At 36.7% G+C, this 14,044-nt stretch overlaps 2 protein-coding genes across 2 annotated transcripts in view; one reads left to right on the top strand and one right to left on the bottom strand.

Annotated features, from left to right (window-relative positions):
• The window catches only part of LOC144435696 (uncharacterized), a 443,695-nt gene that overhangs the window by 223,085 nt on the left and 206,566 nt on the right, over window positions 1-14,044 (bottom strand). The gene's annotated exons all lie outside the window — the stretch shown is intronic.
• LOC144435705 (U4/U6 small nuclear ribonucleoprotein Prp31-like) lies at window positions 1,533-11,059 on the top strand. The gene is made up of 12 exons (XM_078124314.1): window positions 1,533-1,668; window positions 2,251-2,598; window positions 3,179-3,236; window positions 4,274-4,357; window positions 5,284-5,381; window positions 5,772-5,930; window positions 6,627-6,744; window positions 7,038-7,195; window positions 8,104-8,321; window positions 8,858-9,059; window positions 9,337-9,459; window positions 10,161-11,059. The coding sequence occupies exons 2-12, from the start codon at window positions 2,419-2,421 to the stop codon at window positions 10,266-10,268; spliced, it is 1,506 nt and encodes a 501-aa protein (XP_077980440.1). The 5' UTR covers window positions 1,533-1,668; window positions 2,251-2,418; the 3' UTR covers window positions 10,269-11,059.

The raw sequence follows: 14,044 nt of genomic DNA, 5'->3' as shown, positions 1-14,044 counted from the left end.
TATACAATGCGAGTCAATAGATATATGGACTAGTCCTGCTTGCATGCAGTATTAAAGTCGGGATGTCATGATTCTGACAGTGTCGCTTTCGGACATTGTCAGAATCATCGAGTAGTTCCGAAATACACTTTATGCAAGTAATTATAGATGAAATAGTTCATATGCAATGGGAAGTATGGACAAAATAAACTAACATTGTAACCTTTATCTTATGTCTAAATTCTTCATAGTGTCTACTTCAAGAGATTATTACCTTTTTTTATTTGTCCAACCTGCTGTATGTGATTAAATCCGATATCCTCGTCGTTTGTAACACTGTGTTACTAGTTGCTCCTGGGATTTTAACGAATACGTTAAGTATACCATATGTGATTAAGTCTCCTTGTACAGGGGGATCCCTTTTTACATTAAAAAAATTTTGGGGAAAACAGAATTAAAGTAAATGTGAAATGGTAGGTAGGTAGCCCGGGTAGGCCTACTAAATGGTACTATTAGGCCTCGTGCAGAGCCCAGGTTAGTAGTTTTGTTTATACAGCCAGTGTGCAATGGAACAAAGTGCCAAGTAATGTACAGAGCATAACATCTAGTACTCTTTTTAAGAAAAGGTTGAAAGGATACTTTTATGATTTAATGGATCGATGTGCAAAGGATGATTTTCTTTTTTATTGATTGTTTTGTCTCATGTGAGTTTAATCTGTATCTATGGTAACGTTGAGTTTGTCTGTTCCATGTGGGACCACAGTGGAAATAAGTTTTTATCTGTTCTGTGTTATCCCAGCACAATAACGTTTATTTTGTCTGTTGTAATTGTTTTCTGTATACTGAATTTTTTTCTTGTGCTGAAATAAATCAAATCAAATCAAATCAAATAGACTAGTGATTTTGTTACATCACAGACAACTTACTTGTCTGTGGTTACATGTATTATTCAGAATTAAAAAGAAAAACACGAGGGTGATATAAATGGATCAGCGAACGTCTTTCTTATGTGATTAGGAGTGGCAACAAAAGAACTACAGTCAAGTCATGGTGTGGACGGGATAGAGGTAATATCGATAATCCACAACCTCCGGACCGTTACCATAGAGAGAATGGGCATATATTATTAAACCTTTGTTTCTATGGTAAAACATTTACTACGGTTAGGGATATATCATTTTCGATATTTCTTCTTCTTCTTTTTTTTTATAGAGATTCATTGCAATGAATCACCGTAAAGAAGAAATCTAAGAATAGTGTTTGATTAGTGTACTGATGAATGACGAACCCAGGCGTGGTCAAGTCCAGATACTTTGTCCAAGTGATGTTGTTATGAACTTAGTATGTTTATGCAAATGAAGTGCGTGTGTATGTTTGGTGTTACTTCTTCTTACATTGTTAAGCGTCACCATATGACCTTAGATACCTGACGCAAATGTTGAAGGCTAGATCACTTTTGCAACTGATAATATGTTATATGTTAATCAATAAAAAAAATAGAATTACACGAAAGTGACCGGCGCCCTAATGAAAGGTTAAAGGTCACACGTTACTCGAACGTTTTACAAGATGGCTGCGCCCTAATGAACTTGGTTGTCTCTTACACTTAGAAAACTACACACACGTTTTATATCTCATTTACCCACACAAGTTCCCGATATACAAAATTGTTGGTTGTTAAATAATAAGGTAAGCTTTTCCTCAATGCTATATGGGGGGGGGGGGATAAGGCACTGCGAGCAATGAGCTTCGATTTAGATCGCATGACCAGTGTCACACGACAAACGCCATGTTGACTGTTGTTGTGTTTACATCATGTATCAGCAGAAGGTGGCCCATGCACTTTAGACGCGGCCCTACAAAACCGCATGGAGAAGAAAGCGGCCCCGCAAAAGCGATTGACACGTCCATTTACGGATTTATGCGGTACTTGCCGCACTGGTGCTGGTGGCCAGTCCCATATGGATCGTTCATTCATTCACTCAATAATTTAACAATTGTACTTGATAAGTTTTCCAACAACCATTACCAACCAACGCTCTTTATTTCGTCCAAGAGCAAATAACCAAGGTATCCATTCCTTTTAAATGACGTTATGTTCTCTTATATAGACATGTAGATGTTATACATTCTGTGTACGTGTATGTACAACAGATTTGTATTGCTTTATAGGATTCTTCTACTCTCATTCCATATTAAGATACATTGCCAAAAATCATTGCAAACTTTGACTTTCCCCATTCATCACGAAGGACTTCTGAATTTCTTTAGGTTCCTGGAGAAACAAGTTTGGAATCACTAGTTATCACTACCCCACAAGTTCAACAATTTCAAAATTTCACATTCCTCAAAATCACGTTATTAGACCCTTCAACAAGTCCCGTACTTAGTCACCAAGAACACATACAAGGAGTGTTTGAAGACCACTCAAACTGAACAATGTCTTTAGCTGATGAGTTGCTGGCTGACTTGGAGGAGATTGCTGAAGAGCAAGATGAACCGGAGGCTGAAGATGACCAAGATGCAGACATTGATGAGGTGGAGGATGTTGCCATGGAAATGGATACAAGAAGAGGTGAATCTATTCATGACATTGCAAAGCTACGTGATAGCCAACAGGTTTGTGGTTTCAATGTATACATGTAGTGTTTCAGAAGAGTGAATGTAAACAATTCTTTTACATATTTTGTCTTTTTGAGTTCTATGGACAATGAAAATAGATGTAAGGCACAGAGATTTTAGGAGCCCTTGAAACAAGAGTATGACAGCTGGTAAAACTTGCAATACTTTTCCATACACTTCTGCTATAATTTGCCAGGAAAACTCTGGTAAAATACCTCACTGAGGTTGATTTTAACCACCCCCTGTAATAAAAAACACCATCACACACAGTCACTTGTGAATTTACATTATGGTTTATTAGCTCTTTTGGGTTGAGATTAAACCAGTTTGATATGTCACACTGACATCATTTTGATGAAAATGGACATCTTTTCCCCATGGAAATGTCATGTAACCACCTCCACTAACATGTACATATAGGGCTTTGCATCAATACATCACTTTTCATTTCCAGAGATTTCAAAATGCTAAAGATATCTTTTCATTTCTTCTACTCTTTGAATAGCTAAAATGTTGTACTTCTTTCACTGTTCCCAGTTGTGACAGTTCACATTTTCTTTTTATCTTTTTTTGACAGCTGAAACATGTCCTTGAACAGATCCAGCATTACCAAGTCATAAGATCGAAGGATGAGTGTAAGTATTTATGATATAGTAACTGCATGTATTTAGTAAAGGGGAACAAATGCAAGGCTGATGTTATCTTAGCTACATAACGCTTAGGAGTCATTTTCACCAATCGTGTATCAATGCTTCTCTGAAATGGAGTTATAAAAATTTGGAAACTGGCCTCAAAGAGGTCTGCTGTACACTTGGGCAAGGGATTTTGGGGAACTAAACAACTTTTGGAAGTCACATCTCTTGAAGTAATTGCCTCAGTATAGTTTGGGCAATGGTTCAAACGATGTGAAGGTCCTAAGTTTGTTTAGTTCCCATGATACTTTGCCCAAGTGCATGGCAGGTCTGTTGATTTCAGCCAGACTTGCCAATTTTCATAGCTCTTTTTTTTTTTTACAGAGGCCGATTGATATAGAGTTGGTATAAATGAATTTCTATGTTACATAAGCATAAGAAATGAAGTCAGCTTCACTTGTGTGTCCCAGTAAAGGAAAAGTCCAGTCAGTCTTATCTATGCCTTTTAATAATCCACTTGCATCAATTATTGTGCCATTTTTAAGGTTTCCTGCAAGGGTTTATATGGGAAAATCTTGCAGGAAATGACATCATAGTTAACCACAATCTCAAAGAGATTGCTGTAACTACAGGGTCATTTCCTTCAATGTTATCTCCATTACATACAAAGATAGACACATCTGATGCCTATCTTGTTTTATACATCCCTGATAGATAGGGTTCTGCAGATTTGCTATGTTTACCCTACACTCAAGGATGTACCATGTACCATGGCATGACATAGAGTTGTATATTGTCTACACAATGAACATTTTTGCTAAAGTAGTATAATGTAGATACATGGTGCTGAGACAGTGACTGAGTTATACCTGTAGAGATATAGCCATGGCTATATGAAATTGTTGTGCTCAAGTCTGATACTTTGTGAAACTTTAGGAAAACAAGATTGGTCACACCCAAGGGAAACAAGTTTGGCATACATGTATGTAAATTCCTTGTAAATGACCTGCTATTTGATTATAATTTTGTGTTGATTTCAGTGAGTGGAACAGTGGAAGCAGATCCAGAGTACCAACTTATTATTGAAGCAAATAATCTAACAGTAGAGATAGATAGTGAAATAAGTGAGTATATAGTAGAGTAATTGTAGGGTTCTCCCCAGGCCTTTCTAAATTCTGGAGTAGTGGGTCCATCTGTAATTTCACCTAGACTAATAATCTCCCCAGGCCTTTATAGATAAGTGAGTTCAACCCAGTGATTTCAATTTATAGGGTTCTTCCAAGGCCATTATAAAGTTACAGGTTCAACCATGTGATTTTAACCCTATATTAATAATTTCCACCACCTGTTTATAAAGACTGTTTTAACCTGTACAATTTCTCGAAAACAACAGAAATACACTGTAATGCAGGGTATACGAAAGAAAAGAATCTACTGGTAGTCGTATTAGAAACTAGTTTTGCAGCTGAACTGTCTCTGTGTGCTCAATATGCACATGTCTGGTTCCAAGCTAGGAGGAAGTGTGCTTTACATTTTCTTTTAATACAATGTGGAATAAGAGTTTTTGTCAGTTGATTTATTTTAATGTGTGAAATCTACTATAAAATAGTATCCTCTGTACAAGGTATTTACTGTATTACATTGTACATAATGTCTCTTCTAATGAAAGACAAAATATTTTGATGTGTGTCAAAGTCAGTACTGGTATCAATTTTAATATATTGAAGCAACCAGTTGTAATGGGCTATGTAAGAGGGGCAAAGAAAATGATAAAAACTGGGTGTAGTAAGGGATGGATGACACCAAATTTTGATGAGTAACAAGAAATTGATGTGTCGTTGTCACGTCAAATTGGCTTGTGTCGTTCAGTTTGACTCTACCAAACAGTTTTCCCTGGGAACTCCAGTTTCCTTTTGAACCCATGCTGATGGCTGTCTTTGGAGTGTGTAAATGGGATCAGTTCCCCTAGACTTTCCAGATAAATAAATACACATAAATTTATGCTAATATCTCAGTAAAACCAATTGTACATATTGGTTCTGTTCTGTAGATGTTATCCACAAGTTTTGTAGAGATCATTACATGAAGAGATTTCCAGAATTGGAATCACTTGTACCATCAGCCCTGGATTATATGCTGACATTAAAGGTTGGTAAAAATCACTCTGACACGTAATAAGCGTATGTCAGTGTTCATTGGCCAAGTAGTTAGCTTGTAAGCCTCTTACCATTGTAGTCTGGGTTTGACCTGCCCAGAGCTGGCTGAGCTTGATCAAAAATTATCCAGGTCTGTATTTAAGAAGGATGATTAATTGATTGATCATTTGATTGATTGATTGATTGATTGATTGATTGATCGATTGATCGATTGATCGATTGACCAAGTGGATGTTTTAGGACCACAGGCATAAATTGGTGTTGATCAGAATGGTTATCACAGAGATTAACAAAGAAACCAGTATTCATACAGAATGTGCTTCAAATTACTTGTTGGTCATGTTTCTTTTGTACCTATTACGGTACTTACTTTTCACTGTAGGAACTTGGAAATGAGTTAGAAAAAGCCAAAACAAATGAAAAACTGCAAGAAATCCTGACTCCAGCTGTAATTATGATTGTGAGTGTGTCTGCCTCAACCACACAAGGTGAGAAGATGGATGAAGAAGAGCTAAATAGAGTATATGAGGCATCTGATATGGTGAGTTAAAAAAAAATACTACAAATTATTACTGTGGAGTGCACTGTATTCCAGTTACCTACTTTTCACTCATTTTGGACTGTTACATAAGGGCACCGTAGATTAGGGAAACTGAGCATTAACATTTTCACTGTGTTATGCTGAATGCCAGGCAGTACAAGAAACTGTCAACAACGTGGGTGTTAATGAAATTCATAAGTTCCTAAAACTGAAAATGAAAGATACAGAACTATTTCAATTAAGCAAGAATGTTATCAAAAGTTGCACAACACATTGGGAAAAAGTGGTTGTCAAAGTATGCATTACTGAATAATTCTGGCAACATCTGCTGTGAAATAGCACCCCTAGTGGCCAAACTATGTAATCTTTTATCTTTATGATATCTGGAGTATAGCATATTGTTTGTGTGTCTCCTTGGTCAAAGAAATGTTTATGAATGATGGCAAGAGCATAGGGCCGTGCAATATTTAATAGATTGTTGTTTTCAAGGTTTACAGACTAAATATAACAACCTTTTGACTATATATTCCTACCTGTAAGGAGATAATTGTAGCAGCAGGATTCGTACAATATTTTCCTAAGAAACGGCATTCCAAGCAATAACACGTGCCCCTGTGGGCAAGAGTACAGATCTGCCTTATTGATTATTGATTTGTTATTATATTATTCGTTGTTTTTGCTGGTTTCTCCTTCCAGGCTTGGGATCTGAATGAAGCTAAGAGTACAATTCTACAATATGTAGAATCTAGAATGTCGTTTATTGCACCAAATCTGTCAATTATTGTAGGAGCATCAACTGCTGCTAAAATCATGGGTAAGTCTGTTGTCACTGCAGTGTCAAATACAAGAGGACAACAATTACACTGTGGCCAAGTGATTAAACACATGCCTGTTACAATTCCAGTCAGGGTTTGAGCCCTAATGTGGGTTTGAATAAATTTCTCATGTTGCTATAGTAAGGAGAGCATCATTCAGTTTGACCCAGGCACTTTGGTTTCCTCCTGCAGTATCACTGAACCCAAAAGTTGACTGAGAGTGAGTTTCCTTAATTCATACACTGATTGCATCATGTCTAATAATTCAACAATATTTATATTTTATTACAAGGTGCTGCTGGTGGTTTGACCAATCTCTCTAAGATGCCATCTTGTAATGTCCTGATTTTAGGAGCTCAGAGAAAAACACTTAGTGGGTTTTCATCTGTGGCCACCAATCCACACACAGGCTATGTTTATTATAGTGACATAGTACAAGCTACTCCATCGGTAAGACTACATTTTAGTCATTTGAGTATACTGTGCTTCCAAACTTGTCAGTTGAAAATATGTTCCAGGTCTTTTTGAAAATAGAAAAGAATTCTTGGGGTTTAACATCTCTTTTTTTAAAAGGAAATCAGCAATCTATAATTTTCCCATGTTGTTAGTGAATTGAGCTTTTCTCAAGCAAAGTTACAGAAAGTTTTAAGATTTCCTTTAAGACACACACTCCTTTAAACACAGTTGTGTTATAATGGGAGGAAGCCATCAAACCATAGCGACTATTGGTTTAATAACACCATCCCATACTATTACATGAAATAACTTTTCCTGACCATGTGTACTGATATCAGTATTTATAACACATCGTTTTCATATAGCGTTAGTGATTGGCTTAGATCGTATCATGTGGTATGGGCTATTGACCCATAGTGACCTAGAATTTACATATAGGGGCACTATTCTCATGCTATTTTCCGTAGGGCAATATTCATGTAGCACAGAAGTCTTATCAGGGATTTGCTTTGACTATAGAAATAATATATGCTTGAGAATGTGATGTGTTATAAAACACTTATTGCCTGGCCTTATTCGGGCACTATCTGATGTCATATTACCTCCTTGTGCTGTAATGTAGCAACCAAGCATAGGGAAATATCTACGTTAGACCAGTAGATGTCTATTACTTCGTGGTAATAGACATCTACTGGTGCCCTCAAAACCAAGTAATAATGATGTATTCTCAGTCTAGCTGCATCTGCAAAATATGTGTTGTGTTGGAGGCCAAAAAGTTATTTATTATAAAATTAAGTAAATGTGCATCTCTTACTTTCAGGTTTTAGATGTGACATTGAGCCATTCTGAGTTTGAATGTAAATTTATATGTCAACTTTTCTCATATTTCATATCATCACCAGGATTTAAGGAAGAAAGCAGCCAGACTTGTATCAGCAAAGTGTACTTTAGCTTCCCGTGTTGACAGCTTTCATGAGAGTCCTGCTGCAGACATAGGCCGTAATCTAAGAGATGAAATTGAACGGAAATTAGAAAAATTACAGGAACCCCCACCAGTGAAGCAAGCTAGACCGCTACCAGCACCCATTGAACAGTCAAGGAAAAAGAGAGGAGGTAGGAGGTAAGTAACACACAGCCTCCTCCCAACCAAACACTAACACCACTGCCATGAATTCCCACCAGTGAAACAAGCTATACTTCTACTAGCACCCATCCATTGAACAGTCAGGGAAAAATAGAAGCGACAGGAGGTGACACCCCATCCTCCTCTTCCCATCCCCACACACATCCAAAGTCCCCACCAACTGGTAGGAATCTCCCACCAACAGAACAAATTAAACAAGTTACCAGCAACCTTCCCCTCCTTTCTACCCATTTCATCAAAGCCCCCTGCCCACTCTCAGGAACCCCACCTATGAAACAAACTAGCCAATTGCCAGCACACATTAAGACAGTAAAATTGTGAAAGGTACTAAGTATACCCTTAGTATGCCTCTCCACCCTACAAATTAATGAAAAAAAGCTGAATCCCAAGCTGCACAACTGAACAGTCAAGATAAAGAGATGGGTCAAAGGTCAAATATAATTATTGAAATTGTTAAAGTTGCAAAATCTGCAACAAGCTACATTTTGAAAATCTCTACTTTGTATTGTCAGACTTCGAAAGATGAAAGAGAAGTATGGTATGACAGAGATGAGGAAAGCTGCTAATAGGATGACATTTGGTGAAATTGAAGAAGATGCATACCAGGATGATTTAGGATTTTCAGCTGGTCAAATTGGTAGAGGTGGAACAGGACGTATTAGAGGACCACAGGTTGACAATAAAACACAGGTCAAAATATCTAAAAGTTTACAGGTAAGGTGATCCCAACATTGTCAATATTATGGAAAAATCAAGAACAGTGGCCACTCATGGACAACAGTATAAATGAAGTTCATGAAGTACAAATGAAGTAAAGGCAGCTTGCTGCATATACTTGTAACATTGATTCATTTAATATTTCATTTCTTTGTCACATTGCAGTCATCTTGCAAGGTCCTGGATATTGCAGTTTGATAGTAGTGATTTTGGTTTAAACACAATATAGTTAACCTTGTATCTAGATTTTTACTGGCTATTATATATCTTTCAGAGAGCATTACAAAAGCAACAGACATATGGCGGCAAATCCACCGTTCGTTATGGTGGTAAATCAACGGTCAAAGGTCGTGAAACTTCAGGAACAGCATCCAGTGTTGCATTCACACCACTGCAGGTTAGTGCTTTATTTGCTTGTGCAAAGTTTGTTTCATCAATTACATGATATTAAACAGAATGAAAATGATACAGACAATTGTTTCCAGAAAGAGAATCACCATTTTCTCACACATGAAATCATATACAGTGACACTTTAACAGCGCCCTCGTGTGGCCAGTTGTGTAATATAACATTTACTGTTGGCAATGCATTGCTGTTTATATGGATATTGTTGGGAATCACATTTGAAGGCTGAAACAGTGAACCCAGTGTGTTTCTTGACAGATAATTTGTCATTTTCAGTTTTAGACACATAACAAAATGATATCACAGGTAGATTAACAAGGTGACAAAATCTGAAGCTAGTGTGTGCTATACAGGTAAATCTTGTTCTCGTATTCTGAACATAAAATAAAATGGTGCAAATCGGATCCTGATGTACAGAGGACAAATTAGAATCTGAAGCTAGAGTGTGCTATACAGTAAATCCTCTGACATGGTTCCCATATTCCAAGCTTAAAACAAAACGATGTGAGTTAAAACCTGACACACAGAACAAAATGGTCACACAAATCACCAAGGTGACGGAATTTAGAATCTGAAGCTAGAGTGCGCTATACAGGTAAATCCTCTGCCATGGTGCTCATGTTCCAAACATAAAACAAAACGGCGTGAGTTAGAGCCTGACGCTAATGGATATCTAATCTCATTACTTCTAGGGCCTGGAAATTGTTAATCCCAATGCTGCAGAGAAGAGAGTAGCCGAAGCTAATGCTAAGTACTTCTCAGCTACTGCTGGCTTCCTACAAGTGAAAGAGAAGAAATAATGCAAATCTGTAGTGGTCTTAGACTGTAAGATACGTCATGATGTTATCAGGTTTCTCAAATCACTGTGCTGGCTGATAGGGTTACAAGAAAGTCTTGTCTTTACAGACTACAGTTTCCTTGAAACAAGTGTTTCATCAGAAAAAGATCTAAATAATTCCACAAGATGACATTGCAAGTTTAGGTATGAAACTAGTCAGCTGTGTTTTATTCAAACACCAAAGAACTAATGCAAATGACATCATCACCACTTCAAAGTCTAAAACTCTCACACATCAAGCTGTGACCACAATTATGTGGGCTTATTTATTAGCTGGTTTCCATTTACTAGTAGCTCTCAAAAATGATGAAAATCCCCAGACTCATCTTTTGCTTAAGCATTATCTAATTTGCCATGAAAGGCAAACAAAAAATTAGCTGAATGTTTTTTACATAATATTTGCCTTTCATTTAGATTTCAGTTTTAATTTCATTGTATATGTATATCAATCCCGGTAGCATGTAAGTTTGTACTTTCCCTATCACCCAGTAGCAACCAATGTTTCACCAAAAGTAACATTTGATCTGTAACTTTTTCACTATTTTTTGTTTGCTTTTTGGCAAAGAACATTTCTGCCATTTGTCATATTTTCATTTTTATTTTCATCAATATGTGTAATGGAATTGCTGTTAGAGTTTGATTATTTACTGTAGTCAAGTCCAAGTTTTTGTCTACATGTTTATTATCAGAGAATAAACACTGCCATAGTGTGTTTATCTTGTCTGCTAAATACATTTTGTATACCTGATTTTTTCCAGACATCTTATCGTCAGTAAAGATATTATATGATTTTAAAAATGGAAAATGTATTTTTTTTTCAACAATTAACTATGTATGTATTGCCCAATACTTCACTAAATTCACAGATGGCCGTAGTCATCATCATCATCACCCTCCTAGTCCTCCTCCTCATCATCATTATCATTGTCATTGTCTACACCCTAGTTGTCATTGTCTTCATCATCATCATTGTCATAGTCATCATCATCATCACCAACACCACCACCACTATCACCATCATCATCATCATTGTCATCAACACCGTCGTCATCATCACCATTGTCATCATCATCATTATCATCATCATCACCATTATCCTTCAGCTGCAGAGCAGGCAACCAACCACAAGCTTCTTCAATCACAATGATCACTGACGAGTGAAGCAATCTGATCAACTTACAGCATGCCTTCAAAATAACGTGTCATTTACCAAAGAACATACCAGATACAGCCGCATACAAATACATGTGTGTATGACTACAGTGTAATTCTTACCAGTAAAACGGTGTGAATATCAAATAATTTAGTTCAAACTGAGAACAAGACACCTCTAGACAACATAAAAAAACTAAAGTTTTAGTAAAAGTTATGGTGATTGTTTTGTTGCTTGAGGCTAGGTCTAACTAACTTGACCTCTGACCTTTGTATTTGTCCAGTGTCTCTGGAAATCCATCATTTACAGTCACACGTGTCTTAGTATTTTCTTGGACAAATACTTCATGAAAATGTTCATTTTCCGTGCATTGTTTAGATTTTATATATATTTGGAGGAAATTCACACACACGCATATATACTAGTATATATATATATACACACACATACATACATTGTACACACACACATTCTCTCTCTCTCCAGTTTGGCTTTTTCTAGATTTTATGACAAATTTATTAAATACTTCTCAATATTCTCAAAGAAATCATTGGTGTCTTATTACAGTGCTTAGGTTCACCTTGACCAAACCTAAACCTCATTTGCTACCATTCCACCAATAATTTTAGTTTATGTATCTAACAATTTAATCCCTCAGAAAACAAGGGTAAACTTGGTTACCATAGAAACATACATGATAACTCCTTTTCACTGATATGTCATACAACAATGAAACAGACAGACGACAGGGAAAAAAGAGAATGTCCCTTGATTTGGTAGACAATAACTCCAAGTTCTACACATCACTTGGGGATACATTTAATAGCTGCCTACAGGTACAATTCAACCTGCTGCATTGCTGTGTACAACCTGGTGTAGTCAATTAACAATTTAAAACCTATATATGTGGTTGCTGTATACTGGTCTATATAGTTTACTCCCTATTGGAAAGAGTCGGTGAATCGCTAGTCTTAGTTTGCAGTGTACTTTTCAATACAGTCTGCAAGATTCGACATGACGTGACAGCTGCCACTTCACTTATTGTATCAGTGTGGATTGAACGATACGACATCTTTAAATCTAACTTTTCAGCAGCATTGATACTACGGTTAAAATGATGCTGTTTGCGATCTTTTTCCTGTATAATTGTGTTTTTTTTGTTCATCATACTAGCATCTGATCATATCATCATGATATCCACACAGTTTGCTTACCCTTTCGATGCATTCTTTATCATTTATTTTACGACAGTGGAAACCAGATTTTCGGGTAGCTAAGGTTGACACAAAATAAAGCTATTGTTGCGCCCCCATGTTGATATACTAGTAAGCTATTGAATGGACGTTTTACTCTTACCTTTACTATCTTCTGTTTACTGCACCAACCGCCTCTAACGTGGCTATTAATGTGCAGACCTTCAAGCAAGCAATCTTACACTGAATGTGCAGTTTCATTTGATGAAGGCCGTGATCTATACAGTATACATTTTTAGGGACTTCAAGTTTTAACACTATTTTGAAAACTGGGTGATTATTGCGCGCAACAAAACCACTGATATCACCCACCTGTGTGTAATCAGTAACATCGAACAACAATAGTTTTAGTTTGTGTCTATCATAGTAAGCTGAAGGCTCGGTTTCCACTACTGTATTTTGTTCAACTGACTGGAGTCAGTTAGTTACATGAACACTATCCACAAAAGTGTCATAAAGTTATAAAGTGCAAAAGTTTAAACGTGAAGAGCAAAAAAGGCTTAGTATTAGTATTTATCAGGCGAGGCACTGTAAACTTGAAGTTTTACAACACTGTACTTCGTCTCGTCCCCATTGTTCAAACTGTTCTTAAAACGGGTTTCTGCTAAAAACATGACACTTTATTCATGATTCCGGTTAACAGGACAGTTTTATAACAAATCAAAGTGTCCCCAAACGTCCAAACCATCGCAATGAAACTGACCATAAACCCATTCGCCACAATTTTAATGACATCGTCTGGCTTCGCCTCAAACAAAATACAGACACTTCAGTACCCCTGAAAATGTCGTGTTAAATCGGTGCTGTACTATAAGTATCACATGTATCAGATATACAGCAGTTATATAGTATAGTTCTTATGGCGTGGAGTATTAATATCTCCTGTCAACGTACACTGAAAACAAAACCTTATCTTCCATATGAACAAAACAGTCTTAGCTTGTGTCTATTTTGGTTTTAAAAAACAGAAAGCTGTTTCCGCAGTATTATTGTGTACACCTGAATGGAGTCTATGAACGCTGTCTTTAGTAAAGTTATAGAGCAAAGGTTACAAAGCAAAAATAGATATAAAATCTCTGCATCCCCTTGTAAAATAGACAAAATGACAAAGTACTAAAGCAGGTAAGCTGTTTTCAAGCGAAAATGCAATCCCTTGTTTGTAGACTAATCCATATGGTACGTGGTGAATTTATTGCATCAAGAACATAGGTCTATTTGTGACACAGTATATCTACTAGGAGCGACATGTGGGAATAAAATGTAGTCAACATTGTACTTTCCTACGTACGCCGGACAAACATTTACAAATCGCAAATATTTTATACTATTGAT

The sequence above is a fragment of the Glandiceps talaboti genome, chromosome 5, assembly GCF_964340395.1.
Source record: "Glandiceps talaboti chromosome 5, keGlaTala1.1, whole genome shotgun sequence".
In the NCBI taxonomy this organism is placed as follows: Eukaryota; Metazoa; Hemichordata; class Enteropneusta; family Spengelidae; genus Glandiceps; species Glandiceps talaboti.
Note: the sequence above shows the minus strand (reverse complement) of the source record. Positions and strands in the feature narration are given on the sequence as shown.